Below are 22,523 nucleotides of genomic sequence, written 5' to 3' on the forward strand. Positions count from 1 at the left end.
GAGGTTCTGCTGAGGGATTATGAGCAGCTAGGGGCCAAATTAAAAAGCAGAACCACAAAGGTAATAATCCCTGGATTACTACCTGAGCCACAAGCAAATTTGCATAGGGTAAATAAGATAGAAAGTGAAACATGTGCTTCAAAGACTGGAGTGTGAGAAATGGGTTTTGGTTCGTGGGACACTGGCACCAGTACTGGGGTAAGAGGGAGCTGTTCCGTTGGGACAGGCTCCACTTAGACTGTGCTGGGACTAGGGTCCTGGCGAATCAAATAACTAGGGCTGTGGAGAGGGCTTTAAACTAATTAGTGGGGGTGGGGATGGGGGGGGGGGCGGGGAGCGGGAGGCGGCTTCAGCTGAGCAAAAATTTAAAAAGTCAAAGAAAAGTCAAAGTGGAAGGAAGGTAGTGCAGGGGTCCCCTGCAGTCATCCCCCTGCAAAACAGATACACCGCCTTGGGTACTGTTGAGGGGGATGACTCACCAGGGGAGGGCAGCAGCAGCCAAGTTCATGGCACCGTGGCTGGCTCTGCTGCACAGGAGGGCAGGAAAAAGAGTGGGAGAGCGATAGTGATAGGGAATTCAATTGTAAGGGGAATAGATAGACGTTTCTGCAGCCGCAACCGAGACTCCAGGATGGTATGATGCCTTCCTGGTGCAAGGGTCAAGGATGTCTCGGAGCGGGTGCAGGGCATTCTGAAAAGGGAGGGTGAACAGCCAGTTGTCATGGTGCAAATAGGTACCAACGATATAGGTTAAAAAAAGGGATGAGGTCCAACAAGACGAATTTAGGGAGCTAGGAGCTAAATTAAAAAGTAGGACCTCAATGGTAGTAATCTCAGGATTGCTACCAGTGCCACGTGCTAGTCAGAGTAGGAATCGCAGGATAGCTCAGATGAATACGTAGCTTGAGGAGTGGTGCAGCAGGGAGGGATTCAAATTCCTGGAACATTGTAACCTGTTCTGATGGAGGTGGGACCAGTACAAACCGGACGGTCTGCACCTGGGCAGGACCGGAAACAACGTCCTAGGGGGAGAGTTTGCTAGTGCTGTTGGGGAGGAGTTAAACTAATACGGCAGGGGGATGGGAACCTATGCAGGGAGATAGAGGGAAGTAGAATGGGGGCAGAAGCAAAAGATAGAAAGAAGAAAAGTAAAAGTGGAGGGCAGAGAAACCTAAGGCAAAAAGCAAATAGGGCCACATTACAGCAAAATTCTGAAGGGGCAAAGTGTGTTAGAAAGACAAGCCTGAAGCCTCTGTGCCTCAATATGAGTATTCGGAATAAGGTGGACGAATTAACTGCGCAGATAGCAGTTAACGGGTATGATGTAATTGGCACCACAGAGACATGGCTCCAGGGTGACCAAGGCTGAGAGCTCAACATCCAGGGGTATTCAACATTTAGGAAGGATAGACAGAAAGGAAAAGGAGGCGGGGTGGCATTGCTGGTTAAAGAGGAAATTAATGCAATAGTAAGAAAGGACATTAGCTTGGATAATGTGGAATCGGTATGGGTGGAGCTGCAGAATACCAAGGAGCAGAAAACGCTAGTGGGAGTTGTGTACAGACCACCAAACAGTAGTAGTAAGGTTGGGGACAGCATCAAACAAGAAATAAGGGATGCATGCAATAAAGGTACAGCAGTTATCATGGGCGCTTTAATCTACATATTAATTGGGCTAACCAAATTGGTAGCAATGCAGTGGAGGAGGATTTCCTGGAGTGTATTCGGGATGGTTTTCTAGACCAATATGTCGAGGAACCAATCAGGGAGCTGGCCATCCGAGACTGGGTGATGTGTAATGAGAAAGGACGAATCAGCAATCTTGTTGTGCGAGACCCCTTGGGGAAGAATGACCATAACATGGTAGAATTCTTTATTAGGACGGAGTGACACAGTTAATTCAGAAACTAGGGTCCTGAACTGAAGGAAAGGTAACTTCGATGGTTTGAGGCTTGAATTGGCTAGAGTAGACTGGCAAATGATACTTAAAGTCTTGACGGTGGATAGGCAATGGCAAACATTTAAAGATCACATGGATGAACTTCAGCAATTACACATCCCTGTCTGGAGTAAAAATAAAACGGGGAAGGTGGCTCAACCGTGGCTAACAAAGGAAATTAAGGATAGTGTTAAATCCAAGGAAGAGGCATATAAATTGGCCAGAAAAAGCAGAAAATCTGAGGACTGGGAGAAATTTAGAATTCAGCAGAGGAGGACAAAGGATTTAATTAAGAGGGGGAAAATAGAGTATGAGAAGAAGCTTGCCGGGAACATAAAAATTGATTGCAAAAGCTTCTATAGATGTGTGAAGAGACAAAGATTAGTGAAGACAAACGTAGGTCCCTTGCAGTTGGATTCAGGTGAATTTATAATGGGGAACAAAGAAATGGCAGACCAATTGAACAAATACTTTGGTTCTGTCTTCTCGAAGGAAGACACAGATAACCTTCCGAAAGTACTAGGGGACCGAGGGTCTAGTGAGAAGGAGGAACTGAAGGATATCCTTATTAGGCGGGAAATTGTGTTTGGGAAATTGATGGGATTGAAGGCCGATAAATCCCCGGGGCCTGATAGTCTGCATCCCAGAGTACTTAAGGAAGTGGCCCTAGAAATAGTGAATGCATTGGTGATCATTTTCCAACAGTCTATCGACGCAGGATCAGTTCCTATGGACTGGAGGGTAGCTAATGTAACACAACTTTTTAAAAAGGGAGGGAGAGAGAAAGCAGGTAATTATAGTCTGGTTAGCCTGACATCAGTGGTGGGGAAAATGTTGGAATCAATTATTAAGGATGAAATAGCAGCGCATTTGGAAAGCAGTGACAGGATCGGTCCAAGTCAGCATGGATTTATGAAGGGGAAATCATGCTTGACAAATCTTCTGGAATTTTTTGAGGATGTAACTAGTGGAGTGGACAAGGGAGAACCAGTGGGTGTGGTGTATTTGGACTTTCAAAAGGCTTTTGACAAGGTCCCACACAAGAGATTGGTGTGCAAAATCAAAGCACATGGTATTGGGGGTAATATACTGATGTGGATAGAGAACTGGTTGGCAGACTGGAAGCAGAGAGTCGGGATAAACGGGTCCTTTTCAGAATGGCAGACAGTGATTAGTGGAGTGCCGCAGGGCTCAGTGCTGGGACCCCAGCTCTTTACAATATACATCAATGATTTGGATGAAGGAATTGAGTGTAATATCTCAAAGTTTGCAGATGACACTAAGCTGGGTGGCAGTGTGAGCTGTGAGGGGGACGTTAAGAGGCTGCAGGATGACTTAGACAGGTTAGGTGAGTGGGCAAATGCATGGCAGGTGCAGTATAATGTGGATAAATGTGAGGTTATCCACTTTGGGGACAAAAACACGAAGACAGAATATTATCTGAGTGGTGGCAGATTAGGAAAAGGGGAGGTGCAACGAGACCTGGGTGTCATGGTTCATCAGTCATTGAAAGTTGGCATGCAGGTACAGCAGGCGGTGAAGAAGGCAAATGGTATGTTGGCCTTCATAGCTAGGGGATTTGAGTATAGGAGCAGGGAGGTCTTACTGCAGTTGTACAGGGCCTTGGTGAGGCCTCACCTGGAATATTGTGTTCAATTTTGGTCTCCTAACCTGAGGAAGGACGTTCTTGCTAGTGAGGGAGTGCAGTGAAGGTTTACCAGACTGATTCCCGGGATGACTGGACTGACATATGAGGAGAGACTGGATCAACTGGGCCTTTATACATTGGAGTTTAGAAGGATGAGAGGGGATCTCATAGAAACATACAAGATTCTGACGGGACTGGACAGGTTAGATGTGGGTAGATTGTTCCCGATGTTGGGGAAGTCCAGAACTAGGGGACACAGTCTTAGGATAAGGGGTAGGCCATTTGGGACTGAGATGAAGAGAAACTTCTTCACTCAGAGAGTTGTTAACCTGTGGAATTCCCTACTGCAGAGAGTTGTTGATGCCAGTTCATTGGATATATTCAAGAGGGAGTTAGATATGGCCCTTACGGCTAAAGGGATCAAGGGGTATGGAGAGAAAGCAGGAAAGGGGTACTGAGGGAATGATCAGCCATGATCTTATTGAATGGTGGTGCAGGCTCGAAGGGCCGAGTGGCCTACTCCTGCACCTATTTTCTATGTTTCTATGTTTCTAATAAGGAGAAGGCAATAGAGCAGGTTAGCACTGGGGGAAATGAAAACCAGAGTGTGACAGGAAGGGACAGAATGTATAATCATTAAAGGGAATCATAAAGTGGGTCAAAGCAGGAAAAAAGGGTAAAAAAACAAATTTAAAAGCTCTTTATCCAAATGCACACAGCATTCGTAATAAAATAGATGAGTTGACTGCACAAATAGATACAAATGGGTATGATCTGACAGCCATTACATTGACGTGGTTGCAAGGCGACCAAGACTGGGGAACTAAATGTTCAGGGGTATTTGACAATTCAGAAAGACAGACAGAAAGGAAAAGGAGGTGGGGTAGTTCTGTTAATAAAGGATGATATCAGTGTTATAGTGAGAAACGCTATTGGCTCAGAAGATCAAGATGTTGAATGGAGTGGAGATAAGGAATAATAAGGGGAAAAAGTCGTTGGTGGGCATAGCCTGTAGGCCCCCTAACAGTAGCTGCACTGTTAGACGGAATATAAATGAAGAAATATTGGAGACTTGTAAAAAAGGAACGGCAATAATCATGGGCGATTTTAACCTTCATTTTGATTGGACAAAGCAAATTGGCCAGGGTAGCCTTGAGGAAGAGTTCATAGAGTGTATCCAGGATAGTTTCCTTGAACAGTGCATTGCGGAACCAACCAGAGAGCAGAATATCTTAGATCTGGTACTGTGTAATGAGACAGGATTAATAAACGATCTCCGAGTAAAGGATCCTCTCGGAATGAGTAACCATAACATGGTTCAATTTCAAATTCAGTTGGAGGGTGAGAAAGTTGGATCTCTAACCAGTGTCCTAAGCTTAAATAAAGGAGACTACAAAGGTATGAAGGCAGAGTTGGCTAAAGTGGACTAGGAAAATAGATTAAAGAGTGGGACGGTTGATGAGCAGACATTTAAAGAGATATTTCATAACTCTCAACAAAAATATATCCCAAGGAGAAGGAAAGGCTGTAAGAGAAGGGATAACCATCCATGGCTAGCTAAGGAAATAAGAGATGATGTCAAATTTAAAACAAGGGCATACAATGTGGTCAGGACTAGTGGGAGGCCAGAGGATTGGAAAACTTTTAAAAGCCAACAAAGAACGACGAAAAAAATAATAAAGAGAGGGAAGATAGATTATGAATGTAAACGAGCACCAAATATAAAAACAGATAATAAGAGTTTCTACAGGTACATGAAAAGGAAAAGAGTGGCTAAAGTAAATGTTGGTCCCCGAGAGGATGAGACTGGGGAATTAATAATGGGGAACAGGGAAATGGCAGAGACTTTGAACAAATATTTTGTATCGGTCTTCACAGTAGAAGACACTAAAAATATCCCAATAGTGGATAATCAAGGGGCTGCCTGGAGGGAGGAACTCAATACAATCACTATCAATAAACAAGTTAGTACTCGGTAAAATAATGGGATGAAAGGCGGACAAGTCCCCTGGACCTGATGGCTTGCATCCCAGGGTCCTAAAAGAAGTGGCTGCAGAGATAGTGGATGCATTGGTTGTAATCTACCAAAATTCCCTGGATTCTGGGGAGGTCCCAGTGGATTGGAAAACCACAAATGTAACGCCCCTATTTAAAAAAGGAGGCAGACAGAAAGCAGGAAACTATAGACCAATTAGTCTGACATCTGTTGTTGGGAAAATGCTGGAGGCCATTATTAAGGAAGCAGTAGCAGAACATTTGGAAAAGCATAATTCAATCAAGCAGTGTCAGCATGGTTTTATGAAAGGGAAATCATGTTTGACAAAGTTTCTGGAGTTCTTTGAGGATGTAACGAGCAGGATGGATAAGGGGGAACCAGTGGATATGGTGTATTTAGATTTTCAGAAGGCATTCGATAAAGTGCCACATAAAAGGTTACTGCACAAGATAAAAGTTCATGGGGTTGAGGGTAATATATTAGCATGGATTGAGGATTGGCTAACTAACAGAGAGTCGGGATAAATGGGTCATTTTCCGGTTGGCAAACAAAAACTAGTGGGGTGCCGCAAGGATCGGTGCTGGGGCCTCAACTATTTACAATCTATATTAATGACTTGGATGAAGGGACCGAGTATAATGCAGCCACGTTTGCTGATGATACAAACATGGGTGGGAAAACAAATAGTGAGGAGGACACAAACAATCTGCAAAGGGATATAGACAGGCTAAGTGAGTGGACAAAAAATTAGCAGATGGAGTATAATGTAGGAAAACGTGAGGTTATCCACTTTGGCAGAAAAAGTAGAAAAGCAAATTATAATTTAAATGGAGAAAAATTGCAAAGTGCTGCAGTACAGAGGGACCTGAAGGGTCCTTGTGTATGAAACACAAAAAGTTAGTATGCAGGTGCAGCAAGTAATCAGGAAGGCAAATGGAATGTTGGTCTTTATTGCAAGGGGGATAGAGTATAAAAGCAGAGAAGTCCTGCTACAACTGTACATGGTATTGGTGAGGCCACACCTGGAGTACTGCGTACAGTTTTGGTCTCCTTATTTAAGGAAGGACATACCTGCATTGGGGGCTGTTCAGAGAATGTTCACTAGGTTGATTCCGGAGATGAGGGGGTTGACTTATGAAGATAGATTGAGTAGGTTGTAACTATACTCATTGAGTTCAGAAGAATGAGAGGTGATCTTATCAAAACATATAAAATAATGAGAGGGCTCGACAAGTTGGATGCAGAGAGAATATTTCCACTCATAGGGGAAACTAAAACTAGGGGGCATAGTCTCAGAATAAGGGGCCACCATTTAAAACTGAGATGAGGAGGAATTTCTTCTCTCAGACTGTTGTAAATCTGTGGAATTCTCTGCCCCAGAGAGCTGTGAAGGCTGGATCATTGAATATATTTAAGGCGGAGATAGACAGACTTTTGAGTGATAAAGGGAATAAAGGGTTATAGGGAGCGGGCAGGGAAGTGGAACTGAGTTCATGATCAGATCAGCCATGATCTTATTAAATGGCGGAGCAGGCTCGAGGGGTCAAATGGCCTACTCCTGTTCCTATTTCTTGTGTTCTTGTGAAGTGATTTCAGTGCCCTACACGTGGGAAACAGTCTCACCTCTCTCCTGAATTATTATTTTAGAAGTCAGCTGGATCGTTAAAAATTTTTAGAAGTTTCTGCTCACATGTTCAGAATATTCTCCCATCAGTATATTGAAATGCGTCGTATACTCTAATGTAGCGAAGACACATTGAAAATGCCTGCATATTTTTGCAGTTCAAACTTAAATCGAACTAACTAGCGTACAGCTCATACAGGTAAATTCTTCTGAAAGCTACCATAATTGTAATAAAGCTGTTGTCTTGAAATTGTGCACTTTCCATGACTACATTAACACGTTGATATGAAATTTCTTTGTCAACTACCTTAATGAAGATACTAAGCAGAAACGGGTTAATAATATTGTTAAAATGGCAGACAGAGAGATTTCATTTGACCATGAAAGCACTTCCATTACTAATATCAAGGCATATGCTTATGTCTGAACTTGATACATTTATAAATTAATGTTATTAAAGAAGCATACCTTCATTCAATATGTTTACCTTCAGCATCGAAGGGCTTTGTATTATTATCTTTAGTTTAATCTACAAAGCAATGAAAATGCATATTAATAATTTTACAATGCAAGTCTGGTAACACAAGAAAGTCATGGAGCTTATGATCTGTCACTGCCTGCCTTGGTTACAAACAATCCAATTTTTGAACAGCTCGGTTTTGGAGTGTATTATCCGAAAATTTCTAAAATACAAACCACACATCAAATCTTTAAACTTACAAGTCCATTCGTATCACACTTATATGTCTTATGGTGCAGAGGCATTAGTTAGGAAGGCCTTCAATTCATTTTCACCAACAGAAAACTAAACATCAGAACTCAACGCACGATCTCACTCACTCACTTCCCCATTGTTACCGCGCCCCCTGTCTCTGGACTCAATTAAAGACGGAAATCCTATCTTGATAGCTTGACAACTGCAGGTTAGTTTAACCAAGAAAAAAACTACTAATGCTAGAAATCTGTCAGCTTCTGAAAAGAGAAAGAAAAATGTATTGGATAAAGACTCCAATCTTCTGACAAAGCCTGGAACGCTAACCTGCCGTAACTCTTTTCTGATGCTGATGGACGTGCAGTGTGTTTCTAGCATTTGCTGTTTTTATTTTGGGTCAGATGTGCTGCATCTCTCTAAGGACATCACTTAGAGAGTGGCATTTACAGAATCTTAGGGACTCTGTTGGAACAAGTGCTGAGCACGAAGGAGAAAAGAAGGCAACAAATGAGCAGGAAATATATATTACATAGGATAACACTGGATATAGGGCACAGAAACAGGCCATTCAGCACAACCAGTCCATGCCGGCGTTTATGCTCCACTTGAGTCACCTCCCGTCTTTCCTCATCTAAATCCATCAGCATAACCCTCTATTCCCTTCTCTCTCATATGCTTATCTAACCTCCCTTTAAATGCATCGATATTATTCGCTTCAACCACTCCCTCTGGTAGCGAGTTCCATGTTCTCACCACTCTCTGGGTAAAGAAGTTTCTTCTGAATTCCCTATTTGATTTCTTGGTGACTATCTTATATTGTCAGTCTCTAGTTATGCTCTTCCCTACAAGTGGAAACACTCTCTCTGTATCTACTCGATCAAAACTGTTCACAATTTCAAGAGAAAAGAGACCCAGCCTGTTCATCCTTTGCTGATAGATATACCCTCGCATTTCTAGTATCAACCTTGTAAATCTTCTCTGCACCCTTTCCAGGGCCTCTATATCCTTTTAATAATATGGCGGCCACAACTGTCACAGTACTTCAAGTGTGTCTAATCAAGGTTCGATACAAGTTTAGCATAACTTCACTACTTTCCAATTCTATTTCATTTGACGATGATTTGAAAGTCGATTGTAAAAATATATATTTTCCTCTGCCGTAGCTGGGAGTAATTTTATTTTATACTCATATTGACTTTTGGTTACGAACAACAAATAGAGGAAAATATTCTCCCAAGTATCTTATTACTTCTGTCACAAGTTGAAGAGTTTTCATACCAGTTTATAGATTTCGTTTACTTCAAAATATTTACTGATAGCAGTGCTGAATCTGTACAGCTCCTTTTCCGACATGGAAGGGTAATTATTAACTATATTCAGCAGTTTTTGGTAAAAGCTCTTGTATCTGTGTATGGAATAAAACCATAAGTTAAAACCATAAGTTAAAACAGCTAACAGCATTATATAATTACAATGAACTTATTAAAATGAATGTACTATAAATAAGAAGAACTATTTTATTGTGAAACTTGTGAATTTTATAGTGAAACTTGTGCATTTTAGCAAAAGTTCAGCTTGATAAAACAGAGAAAGCATCCACTCTCCCCACTTTTAAGTGGTGCTGATCAATAAGGACCAAATTTGAATCCCAATCTATATAGAGTAAGCTGATATTAATGCAATAATTGGGATGCTGCAGTTGTTCGCTACAAACCTGTGCTGGGAAGGAAAAAAGCATCCAGGCTTTCTGCTCCTGCTCACTCTCCAGTGATTTCTACCAGAAAGTGTGCATATATGGATCTTACGTGAGAACAAGCTTGGGCTTGACTGCAATGCCTGCTATGGTCAAATGGCCACATGGGGGCGAATCCACAGGGCTTCCTTTGCCCAGAAGACTGTATCGCAGGAAGCAGGGAAGAACATTGGAAATAAAAAAGAAAGTAAGAAAGCATCTAAGTTGAGCTCAGTAAATAGTCAATCGGAGTGATTTGGAAGGGTCTCTAATCCAAAGATAGCACATTCTCTATTCCAGCATGACCAAAAGGGGTGGGGCGGGGGAAGTAGGTCGCCACTCGTGGTCAGGGAAAGGACGCCCAGGTCTTAGGTTTTCTTGTAAAAGAAAGACTTGCATTATTCATACCTTTCATGACCACCAGACGCCTCAAAGCGCTTTACAGCCAATGAAGTACTTTTGAAGTGTAGTTACTGTTGTAATGTAGGGAAACACAGCAGCCAACTTGCGCACAGCAAGCTCCCTCAGACAGCAATGTGATAATGACCAGATAATCTGTTGTTTTGTTTATGTTGATTGAGGGATAAATATTGGCCAGGACACCAGGGCCTCGGTTTAATGTCTCATCCAAAAGACGGCACCTCCGACAGTGCAGCACTCCCTCAGCACTGCACTGGGAGTGTCAGCCTAGATTTATGTGCTCAAGTCCCTGGAGTGGGGTCATGAACCTACAACCTTCTGATGCCAAGGCGAGGGTGCTACCCACTGAGCCACAGCTGACACTATTGTAGGGTACAGAGGAGCACTCTTGTTCTTCCTGGCCCACAAGAAAACCTTCTTTTCAAAAAGAAATGACTTTCCCTTCTGGTCCTCTTTGGGCCTGCTGCTCCTTCGTGCCGGGTTTCCCCAGCGATGCCTACACCAGGTCGCTGACCCTGTGACACAAAGTTAAAATTGGCGGAATGAGACCCCGGGCGTCTACATTTTAATGAGGCTGTTGCCATCGTGCAGGAAGGGCCTGACATGTTTCCTGAAACCTGCGAGTTAAAATATTGGCTGGCATGAATGTGGTTACCAATGGTGCCTCTATTTTACCAAGCACCCCCGCACATTCCATTGGTGGGGGGGGTGGGCGGCTGGGCTAAAATTGGCCTTTAACTGTACGCTTCAGGAAAAAAAATTGCAAGTCTCAATCTAGTTATTGAAAAAAGGGCAAGAATGGTGAGAGCCGTTAGGGTTGAAAAGAAAACAGCCTGATAAACTCACGGAACCAAGCCTATGCAAATCGGAGAGCATTTCCCAGCAAACTAGCCAAATGGAGTGAGTCTCGACACAGGGAATGAGATAGAGATGGAGGGAGAGGAACACCAGCCCAGCACCACTTTATTCATGAGAAAGGAGAGGGTGTTTTGACCATAAAGGGTGTCAGCTGTGGCTCAGTGGGTAGCACTTTCGCCTCTGAGTCGGAAGGTTGTGGGTTCAAGTCCCACTCCAGGAACTTGAGCACATAAATCTTGACACTGAGGGAGTGCTGCACTGTCGGAGATGCCGTCTTTCAGATGAGACCTTAAACCGAGGCTCAGTCGGCCCTCTTAGGTGGACATAAAAGATCCCATGACATTATTTCGAAGATGAGCAAGGGAGTTATCCCTGGTGTCCTGGCCAATATTTATCCCTGAATCAACATAACAAAAACAGTTTACCTGGTCATTATCAATGGCTGTTTGTGGGAGTTTGCTGTGTGCAAGTTGGCTGCCCACATTACAACAGTGACTACACTCCAAAAGTACTTCATTGGCTGTAAAGCGCTTTGAGACGTCCGGTGGTAGTGAAAAGCGCTATATAAATGCAAATCTTTCTTTAAAGATAATACATTCTTAATAAATATGCTAGAAATTCATAAAGGATCCTACTATCCAGGGAAATGCAAAAAAATTCCCTGGAAAAATATGTCATAAATGTGATACGGGGCAGGGGCAGTGGACAGGCATTTTTCAGAGAGCAAATTTCAATCTAAATTTCCCACTCGCTGAAAATATAGTGATTTATTTGAAACGGATGGCTAGAGATGGGAAGAAAATACTGTTCTTCAATCATAACTGGTACACCCTTTGCAGCAGTCGGAAATATCTACTAGCAGGAAGTTGCAAGTCAATGTGAAGGATGGTACCTGCTGAAATACTGGCCTACCCTGCTTCCCTGTGTATCAGAACAATTGGTGAATTGCCAGAGATCTCAGCAGGGTCTCAGAACCTGCTCTCAGTTGAAGAGCATTAAATTCTGCTGAAAGAGCTTTAAAAAAAAGAAAAGCAGAGAAACTTATCTTTTTAAAAATAACTTTGCAACGTAGAAATACTTGCCCTTTTTTGATCATATCCAGCATGCAAACGGCCTTCTTATGGTCTGCCTTAAGGTCCGACTGCGTGTCTCTCTGTCTTAGTTGATCAATAAGCATATCCAGCTGTGCTTCTCTCGCCTGATAAAACGGTTATATTTTTAACAGATACACAAATACAGGAGCTTTGCTATAAAATGTCCAATGAATGAAAATTTGACAACTTTTTTTTGCATGGGATGGGGGTATGAGAAAAGTATACTAATTAAGTAGGGTCAACAGATATTACACACATCCCTTTTAAAATGATTAGATTTGCCATCAAATGCCATTAAATCTTGAAATATTACCAATTCCTAATATTTCAAGACATCCAGAAATCCAAGCAAATAGTTACTTTAGTGAAATGTATCTGTATCACACTGATGCAAAGGTCACGACGCCAACATTTTTTTTAAGAACAGGAGACCATTGGCATGAGATTGTATGCACTACAACAACTACTTTTATTTATATAGCACCTTTAACGTAGTAAAACATCCCAAGGCGCTTCACAGCAGACAAAGCAAATAAATTTGACACCGAGACACGCAAGAAGAAATTACGGCAGATGACCAAAAGCTTGGTCAAAGGGGTAGGTTTTAAGAAGCGTCTTAAAGAGGAGAAGTAGAGAGGCGGAGAGGTTTAGGGAGGGAGTTCCAGAGCTTGGGGCCCAGGCAGCTGAAGGCACAGCCACCGATGGTTGAGCGGTTATAATCAAGGGTGTTCATGAGGGCAAAGTTTGAGGAGTGCAGACATCTCGTGGGGTTGTGAGGCTGAAGGAGATTACAGAGATAGGGAGGGGCGAGGCCATTAGGGGATTTGCAAACAAGGATGAGAATTTTGAAATCAAGGCATTGCTTAACCGGGAGCCAATGTAGGTCAGCGAGCACAGTATTAAGCGATATTTGTCTCTCTGAATACCGGGATCTCCGTTCAGGAATGAGAAGATTATTGATCCCTAGTAAATGTAAATCCAACGGTCTACTGGCAAACCTGCTGCAATCTATCAGTGGAATAAACGCACCAATGGCGAGTTGGAAGTGACCCCCAGTATGATTCCACATTGAGCACCGGGACTCTCTGCCTACCTGATTTAATTTATCATGTTTATTGCGACATTCGTCTAGTTGTCTTTTCAGCTGGTGTTCTTTGCTATCCAGGTTCTTTTTGTGCACCTCCCACAGTTGAGCGGCGCCCTTGCAAATATTATATATCACTTTACACTGAAAGTTCATGTACTTGGCTAAGCTCTCCATGTGTTGCTGTCAATGTGGAACAAATGGAACACAAGTTATTTAAGGGAGGTTGCAGTAGCTGTGCGCACAAAGTCAGAGCATCTTCCAGGCATTTCACTATCTGATGATTTCCTCTTAAAAATCTCTACGTCGGCTCCCTGATGCCTCAGCAATGAGAAGGTCCTCTTACTTGATTGCTGGTCTGTGTTGCGTCGAACATAAGAACATAAGAAATAGGAGCAGGAGTCGGCCATTTGGCCCCTCGAGCCTGCTCCGCCATTCAATAAGATCATGGCTGATCCGATCCTGGACTCAGCTCCACTTCCCCGCCCACTTCCCAGAACCCTTTATTCGCTTATCGCTCAAAAATCTGTCTATCTCCGCCTTAAATATATTCAATGACTCAGCCTCCACAGCTCTATGTCATAGAGAATGCCAAAGATTCACAACCCTCAGAGAAGAAATTCCTCCTCATTTTCGTTTTAAATGGGCGGCCCCTTATTCTGAAACTATGCTCTCTAGTTTTAGATTCCCCTACGAGGGGAAACATCCTCTCTGCATCTACCCTGTCAAGCCCCATCAGAATCTTATACATTTCAATAAGATCACCTCTCATTCTTCTAAACTCCAATGAGTATACCTGCTCAACCTTTCCTCAGAAGGATCCCAAGAGGATCCTTTACTATGAGATCAGTAATTAATCCAGTCACATTACACATTCGGAGTAGCAGTAAGACCTTAGCACTCGCGACTAGGAAGGGAAAAATCAGCCAAAGTATCTGTTCCCGATCACTATCCAGCAGCCCCTACTGGAAAATGCGTGTGTGTAAGTGTCAGTCATGGCTTAGTTGGTAGCAATCTTGCTTCTCAGGTGGACGTAAAAGATCCCATAGTGCTATTTTGAAGAAGAATAGGGTAGTTATCCCCGGTGCCCTGGCCAATATTTATTCCTCAATCAACAATACTAAAACAGAATATCTGGTCATTAACACATTGTTGTTTATGGGAGCGTTCTGTGCGGTTATTGGCTACCGTGTTTCCGACATTAGAAAGAAAGAAGAAAGAAAAACTTGCATTTTTATAGCACCTTTCACGACCACCGGACGTCTCAAAGTGCTTTACAGCCAATGAATTACTTTTGAAGTGTGGTCACTGTTGTAATGTAGGAAACGCGGCCAGGACACTGGGGATAACTCCCCTGCTTTTCTTCAAAATAGTGCCATGGGATCTTTTACGTCCACCTGAGAGAGCAGACGGGGCCTCGGTTTAACGTCTCATCATTACAACAATGACTACGCTTCAAAAGTACTTCATTGGCTGTAAAGCGCTTTGGGATGTCCTAAGATTCTGAAAGGCACTATATGAACGCAAGACTTTCTTTCTTTCTTGAGTGCCATTTGAGGACAGGATTGGGCTTGGCTCTGGTAATCCACACCTTCCCCAAAAGCCCACCAGCACCACTGACTAAGTTTACACGCGAGGAATGGCCACTGCAGAGAGGTACTGGTGGGTGCTTAAGAACCGTTTTGCATCAGGAATCAATGCTTTCACAGTGAAGAACATTTGCAACAGCCCAGTAGGATGCATAATATGGCCCAGACGTCAGTTACTGCCTGCCTTGTCTACTTTTCCTGGTAGCTGTGCTTCCATTCATACCCTGCCTGGCTGCAGGATGCTGCCAGAGCTAGGTATTTATGATTTTGCCTGCTCTTTTCCTTTCTCTCCAGCAAACAAAGGGAAGCAAATGCTATTAGGACACAAGGTTATCCCAGCATCCATACAGCAAATGAAAAGGCCCCAATAAAATGAGTTGAACAGAACCATGGGGTTGAAATTGGGTTGTGTACACCTCCCGTTACTGCCGGCGGTAGGTGGCAAAGGCGCCAAGTCTCGACCTAAATTGAGTCGGCTCTTTGGCAAAGGCGCCAAGAGACAACACTGCGCCAGCTAATGCCACCCGCGTGGTGACGTCATCCAGCGTACAACGCCTCTTTGACGCCTCTTTTGTGGTGTTTGCTTTGTACGGCTGCCGTCCCGGCAGGCGGCCGTACAGCCAGGAAACAGTTGTCGTTAAAGAGCGGATCTCAGGCGGAATCGCCCAGAAAGGAAGGTAAGTTTTTCACTTTATTTATTTCTGCATGTTTTCATTAGTTTTAAGAGTGGGGAAATGTGTGTGTGTGGATCGGAGAAGTTTGAGTTCTTTTTATTTGCTTCCTGTTTTTTTTTCTAGCAGTCAGGAAAATCAGTTGACCTCCTGAGCTCCCAGCCAAGGATGAGTGTACAACGCCACTTTTTAGCGCTGCTCTCTCATCTTTGGCGTAAAAAACGAATTGAGGACTTTGAGGCTGCGCCTATCGCCTAAAATCAGCACTCAGGCGGTGATACCCAATTTCGACCCCCATGGTTTTGATGCAGTGACATAATTGAAATCAGCAGCTCACTGCATGGGGAACCAGCAGCTCACTGCATGGGGAACCAGCAGCTCACTGCATGGGGAACCAGCAGCTCACTGTGTGGGGAACCAGCAGCTCACTGCATGGGGAACCAGCAGCTCACTGTGTGGGGCACCAGCAGCTCACTGTGTGGGGCACCAGCAGCTCACTGCATGGGGAACCAGCAGCTCACTGCATGGGGAACCAGCAGCTCACTGCATGGGGAACCAGCAGCTCACTGTGTGGGGAACCAGCAGCTCACTGCATGGGGAACCAGCAGCTCACTGTGTGGGGCACCAGCAGCTCACTGCATGGGGAACCAGCAGCTCACTGCATGGGGAACCAGCAGCTCACTGTGTGGGGAACCAGCAGCTCACTGTGTGGGGCACCAGCAGCTCACTGTATGGGGTATGGGGAACCAGCAGCTCACTGTATGGGGCACCAGCAGCTCACTGTATAAGGAACCAGCAGCTCACTGTATGGGGCACCAGCAGCTCACTGTATGGGGTATGGGGAACCAGCAGCTCACTGTATGGGGCACCAGCAGCTCACTGTATGGGGTATGGGGAACCAGCAGCTCACTGTATGGGGCACCAGCAGCTCACTGTATGGGGAACCAGCAGCTCACTGTATGGGGAACCAGCAGCTCACTGTGTGGGGAACCAGCAGCTCACTGTATGGGGCACCAGCAACTCACTGTATGGGGCACCAGCAACTCACTGTATGGGGCACCAGCAGCTCACTGTATGGGGTATGGGGAACCAGCAGCTCACTGTATGGGGCACCAGCAGCTCACTGTATGGGGAACCAGCAGCTCACTGTATGGGGTATGGGGAACCAGCAGCTCACTGTGTGGGGAAATCAGCAGCTCACTGCGTGGGGAACCAGCAGCTCACTGTATGGGGTATGGGGAATCAACAGCTCACTGTATGAGGAATCAGCAGCTCACTATGTGGGGAAGGCTCACTGTGTGGGGAACCAGCAGCTCACTGTGTGGGGAATCAGCAGTTCACTGTGTGGGGAAGGCTCACTGTGTGGGGAAGGCTCACTGTGTGGGGAACCAGCAGCTCACTGCGTGGGTAAGGCTCACTGTGTGGGGAATCAGCAGCTCACTGTGTGGGTAAGGCTCACTGTGTGGGGAATCAGCAGCTCACTGTGTGGGTAAGGCTCACTGTGTGGGGAATCAGCAGCTCACTGCGTGGGTAAGGCTCACTGTGTGGGGAATCAGCAGCTCACTGTGTGGGGAATCAGCAGCTCATTGCGTGGGGAAGGCTCACTGCGTGGGGAATCAGCAGCTCACTGTGTGGGGAATCAGCAGCTCATTGCGTGGGGAAGGCTCACTGTGTGGGGAATCAGCAGCTCACTGTGTGGGGAATCAGCAGCTCATTGCGTGGGGAAGGCTCACTGTGTGGGGAATCAGCAGCTCACTGCATGGGGAAGGCTCACTGCGTGGGGAATCAGCAGCTCACTGTGTGGGGAATCAGCAGCTCACTGCGTGGGGAATCAGCAGCTCATTGCGTGGGGAATCAGCAGCTCACTGTGTGGGGAATCAGCAGCTCATTGCGTGGGGAAGGCTCACTGCGTGGGGAATCAGCAGCTCACTGTGTGGGGAACCAGCAGCTCACTGTGTGGGGAAGGCTCACTGCGTGGGGAATCAGCAGCTCACTGTGTGGGGAAGGCTCACTGTGTGGGGAATCAGCAGCTCACTGTGTGGGGAAGGCTCACTGTGTGGGGAAGGCTCACTGTGTGGGGAATCAGCAGCTCACTGCGTGGGGAAGGCTCATTGTGTCATGTATCTCACACTACTGTACATAGCTGTACCTTACCATGTTATACATGACTGTAACTAGATATGACCTGTAACCACAAGCATACCTTACCACCAGGAGTGCACTTGCAGGAGACACTGCATACCTGTTCTACACAGGTATATAAAGGCAGGTTTCAGGCAAGTGTGGCTTTCGAGAGCTGTGAAATAAAGGTGCAGGTCCTGAGTGACCTTGACTTCAGTATGTGCCTCGTGTGAATCTGTACTGCAGGGACAGGACTTTACAGTGGCGATGAGTTACGGGATTACAGAATCCACAGAATGGCGGCCAACGGCTCAGATGAAAAATACAATGCTGGAGATAATTGGGAGGACTTTATAGAAAGGCTCCAGCAAAGCTTTGTAACCAAAGACTGGTTAGGCGACGATAAGGCAGACAAGAGAAGAGCCCATCTCTTGACCAGCTGTGGCTCGAAAACATACGCTTTAATGAAGGACCTGCTGCCACCCGAGGAACCAGCAAGCAAGTCGTTTGAAGAGTTGAGCACACTGGTAAGAGGCCACCTGAAGCCAGCGAGCAGCCTACACACGGCCAGATACAGGTTCTACAACTACAGATGCTGTGTGGGCCAGAGCATACCCGACTTTGTGGCGGAACCTTGGAGGCTTGCTAGTTTATGTGAGTTCTCCGATGAACTAAGGACAGAAGTACTGAGAGGCTTTTTTATTGAAGGAATAGGCCACGCAGGCATATTCTGAAAGCTCATAGAGACCAAGAACTTGTCCCGAGAGGCAGCAGCACTGGTTGCACAGACATTCTTGGCAGGAGAAGAAGAAACAAGGTTGATCTATACTGCGGGTACGACAACTAACGAAACATCAGAACAAGGGGTTCACAGCGTGAAACAAGCCGCTACCCCCACACACAGACAAAGGCAGGAGAGCAGGCCCTCAACAGCAGGCAGTGGCACCAGAAGCCATCAAGGGCCACAGGAACGGCCGTTCACACCTCATCAACCCACAATGCGAGCAATCAACTACAAACTGAGAAAAGCTCAAGAGAGATCAGCCAGACGCAGCTCATCCTTCGGAAACAATGGAAACGCTCTGTGCTGGAGATGTGGGGGAAGGCACTCATCAAGGGGATGTCGATTTCAACATGCCGTTTGCAGAAACTGCGACTATACAGGGCATCTGGCCCGCATGTGCAGAAAAACAGCAGCTCGGCTGGTATATGAATCGGAAGGGTCGGAAAGCGGACCAGAAGACGGTGGGGACAGTGCCCGGGACACCGAGGTACAGCGGGTCAACACGATCAATGGCCACTGTTCTTACAATAAGACGCCTCCAATAATGATGAGGGTCCTACTCAACGGGATACCCGTCAACATGGAACTGGATACGGGAGCGAGTCAATCTCTCATGAGCGTTCAACAATTTGAACAGCTGTGGCCGCACAAAAGCAACAGACCAAAACTCACAAGGGTCGACACTAAACTAAGGACCTATACCAAAGAAATCGTCCCAGTCCTTGGCAGCGCCATGCTCTCAGTCACACACAATGGGACGGTGAACCGACTTCCCCTGTGGATTGTCCCTGGAGATCTCCCAGCACTGTTGGGGAGAAGCTGGCTGGCAAAACTAAATTGGAAATGGGATGATGTTCACGCCATGTCGTCCGAGGAACGGACCTCCTGCTCAACAGTTCTAAGTCGATTTGAACATCTCTTTCAGCCAGGTGTGGGCACCTTCAAAGGGGCTAAAGTTAAAATCTAAATCACACAGGATGCTAGACCGGTCCATCACAAGGCTAGAGCTGTGCCCTATGTGATGAGGGAAAAGATTGAACATGAACTGGACAAGCTTCTGCGGGAAGGCATTATCTCACCCGTGGAATTTAGCGACTGGGCAAGTCCCGTCGTCCCCGTCATGAAGCCTGATGGATCCGTACGACAAATCTATCATAAATAGAGTCTCCATACAGGACCACTACCCGCTGCCCAGAGTGGAGGACTTATTTGCCACATTGGCTGGAGGAAAACGTTTCTCGAAACTCGATCTCACATCTGCATATATGACGCAAGAACTGACCGAAGAGTCGAAGCTACTCACCACCATCAACACACAACGAGGCCTTTTCATCTACAATCGATGCCCATTCGGCATCAGGTCGGCAGTTGCTATATTCCAGCGCAACACGGGGAGTCTGCTCAAGTCCATCCCGGGGACGGTTGTGTTTCAAGACGACATACTCATCACGGGCAGGGACACCGACTCCCATCTCCGCAATTTGGAGGAAGTACTAAAGCGGTTGGATCGGGTAGGCCTAAGAGTTAAGAAATCCAAGTGTCTGTTTCTCGTGCCCGAGGTTGAATTTTTGGGCAGAAGGATTGCAGCTGATGGAATCCGCCCAACAGAGTCCAAAACCGAAGCAATTCGTCTGGCTGCCAGGCCCCGGAATGTCTCGGAACTGCGCGCCTTTCTCGGGCTACTCAATTACTTTGGGAACTTTATGCAGAACTTGAGTACGCTGCTGGAGCCTCTTCACGTGCTACTCAGAAAGGTTTTGGGGGAGACGCCCAGGAACGCGCCTTCAATAAGGCATGCAACCTTCTATGTTCCAACAGTGTTTAGGCTTTTTTTGATCCAGGTAAAAAGCTAGTTCTTACATGTGATGTATCAGCGTACGGGGTGGGGTGCGTTTTACAGCATGTCAATGGTGAGGGTAAATTACAACCCATTGCTTATCCTCCAGGTCACTTTCGCGGGCGGAGCGCGGATACGGTATGGTGGAGAAGGAGGCGCCAAGTTCGCGTTAGAAACAGACCACAAGCCCCTCACGTCCCTGCTACCCGAGAGCAAGGCAATAAACGGCAATGCCTCGGCGCACATTCAATGGTGGGCACTCATGTTGGCGAATTACGACTACACAATAAGGCACAGACCAGGCACAGACAACTGTGCCGACGCGATTAGCAGGCTACCCCTGGCGACCACGGAAGGGTCTGACGAACAGGACTGTGAGATAGTCATGGCAATCAATGCCTTTGAGTCCACAGGTTCGCCCATGACAGCTCGCCAAATCAGAGCCTGGACGGCCAGCGACCCCACGTTATCCTTAGTCAAAAGATGTGTCTTAACTGGTGACTGAGCAGAGGCTCGCGATGCCTGCCCCGAGGAGATCAAACCTTTCCATAGGCGCATGCATGAACTATCACTACAGGCAGACTGCCTGATGTGGGGCACTGCGAGGCAGAGAGGCGTTTGTCCGGGAGCTCCACCGCGAGCACCTGGGGATCGTTCTCATGAAGGCCATAGCCAGATCCCACGTCTGGTGGCCTGGTATTAACGCGGACTTGGAGTTCTACGTCCGGCGGTGCACCATTTGTGCCCAACTCAGTAATACCCCCAGGGAGGCCCCCTAAGCCCCTGGGCCCTGGCCCACCAAACCGTGGTCGCGGGTGCACGTAGACAATGCGGGTCCATTCATGGGCAAAATGTTCCTCATAGTCGTCGATGCATTTCCAAAGTGGATCGAATACACCATTTTAAACTCGAGCACCAGCTCCACCACTGTGGAGAGCCTTGGAACCATGTTTGCAATGCAATGAATTCCTGACATATTGGTCAGTGATAATGGTCCGTGCTTCATTAGCGCAGAATTCCAAGATTTTATAGTTGACCACGGCATAAATCACGTTAAGACGGCACCGTTCAAGCCAGCCTCCAATGGCCAGGCGGAGCGAGCAGTGCAAATCATTAAACAAGGCATGCTTAAAATCCAAGGTCCCACGCTGCAGAGCCACCTGTCGCAACTGCTGCTGGCATACAGATCTCATCCGCATTCATTGACTGGGGTTCCCCCCGTGCAACTATTGATGAAACGGACCTTAAAGACAAGGCTCTTGTTAATCCTCCCAGACATGCATGAAATCGTTGAGGCAAAGCGCAGGAAGCTAACTGAGTACCATGACTGAAATTCGAGGGGGAGGTGGAATGAGATAGGGGACAAAATGTTTGTACTAAACTATGGCAGGGATCCCAAATGGCTTGCAGGGACAGTAACAGGCAAGGAAGGAAACAGGCTACTGGTGGTACAGATGGACAATGGCCAAATCTGCCGAAGGCATCTAGACCAAGTAAAATGCAGATTCACCAACAACACTGCAGAACCAGAGGCAGACTACAATGTGGAACTCGCACCACACCTGCTGGACAGACAGAGGGAACAACCTGAGGAAAGGGCAATCTCAACAGACAAAGGGAACAACCTGAGGAAAGGGCAATCTCAACAGACAGCCCAGGCGAGATACCAACAATCATACTGAACGAAACAGACAGCCCAGGCGAGATACCAGCAATCACACCGAAAGAAAAACAGGCACCAAGGCAAACAACTGAACCACAACTAAGACGCTCCACGTGAGAGTGTCGACCACCTGAGAGACTGAATCTATAAAGACAATAAGACCTTGGGGGAGGGTGATGTCATGTATCTCACACTACTGTACATAACTGTATCTTACCATGCTATACATGACTGTAACTAGATATGACCTGTAACCACAAGCATACCTTACCACCAGGGGTGCAATTGCAGGAGACACTACGGGCCCAAGTTTCCACAGGATAAAAAACGGGCGCCCCGTTTCTCGCGCCTAAAACGGCGCCAGAAAAAAAACGCGCTATTCTCGAGCGCTTTGCAGCTCCTTGTCTGTTTGGCGCAGCGCCCAGGGGGGCGGAGCCTACACTCGCGCCGATTTTGTAAGTGGGAGGGGGAGGGTACTATTTAAATTCGTTTTTTTCCTGCCGGCAACACTGCGCGTGCGCATTGAAGCGTTCGCGCATGCTCAGTGTGAAAAAAAACATTGGCACTCGGCCATTTTTGTAGTTCTTTGTAGCTGTTTAATTTTTGAACATTTTTTAATAAAATCACATTGCCATCAGCACATCAGCACTGAGGCTTCCCTTCTCACTGTCTCCTTCCCCTCCCTCCTCTGCGCGGCAACAAGCCGCTGTCTCCTTCCCCTCCCTCCCCTCCCTCCACGGCAACAAGCCGC

At 46.2% G+C, this 22,523-nt stretch overlaps 1 protein-coding gene across 4 annotated transcripts in view; it reads right to left on the minus strand.

Annotated features, from left to right (window-relative positions):
• Positions 1-22,523, minus strand: part of ccdc180 (coiled-coil domain containing 180) — a 184,011-nt gene that overhangs the window by 105,781 nt on the left and 55,707 nt on the right. For 3 of the 4 annotated variants that reach the window (XM_070863771.1, XM_070863773.1, XM_070863770.1), the window contains exons 14-17: positions 13,117-13,290; positions 12,012-12,127; positions 9,198-9,324; positions 7,676-7,736 (exon numbers count right to left, since the gene is read on the minus strand). In XM_070863771.1, the coding sequence (XP_070719872.1) occupies positions 7,676-7,736; positions 9,198-9,324; positions 12,012-12,127; positions 13,117-13,290 (478 nt within the window). The remainder of the gene's footprint in view (positions 1-7,675; positions 7,737-9,197; positions 9,325-12,011; positions 12,128-13,116; positions 13,291-22,523) is intronic. The other variant, XM_070863772.1, reaches the window with a different exon arrangement.

The sequence above is a fragment of the Pristiophorus japonicus genome, chromosome 20 (assembly GCF_044704955.1).
Source record: "Pristiophorus japonicus isolate sPriJap1 chromosome 20, sPriJap1.hap1, whole genome shotgun sequence".
Taxonomy (NCBI): Eukaryota; Metazoa; Chordata; class Chondrichthyes; family Pristiophoridae; genus Pristiophorus; species Pristiophorus japonicus.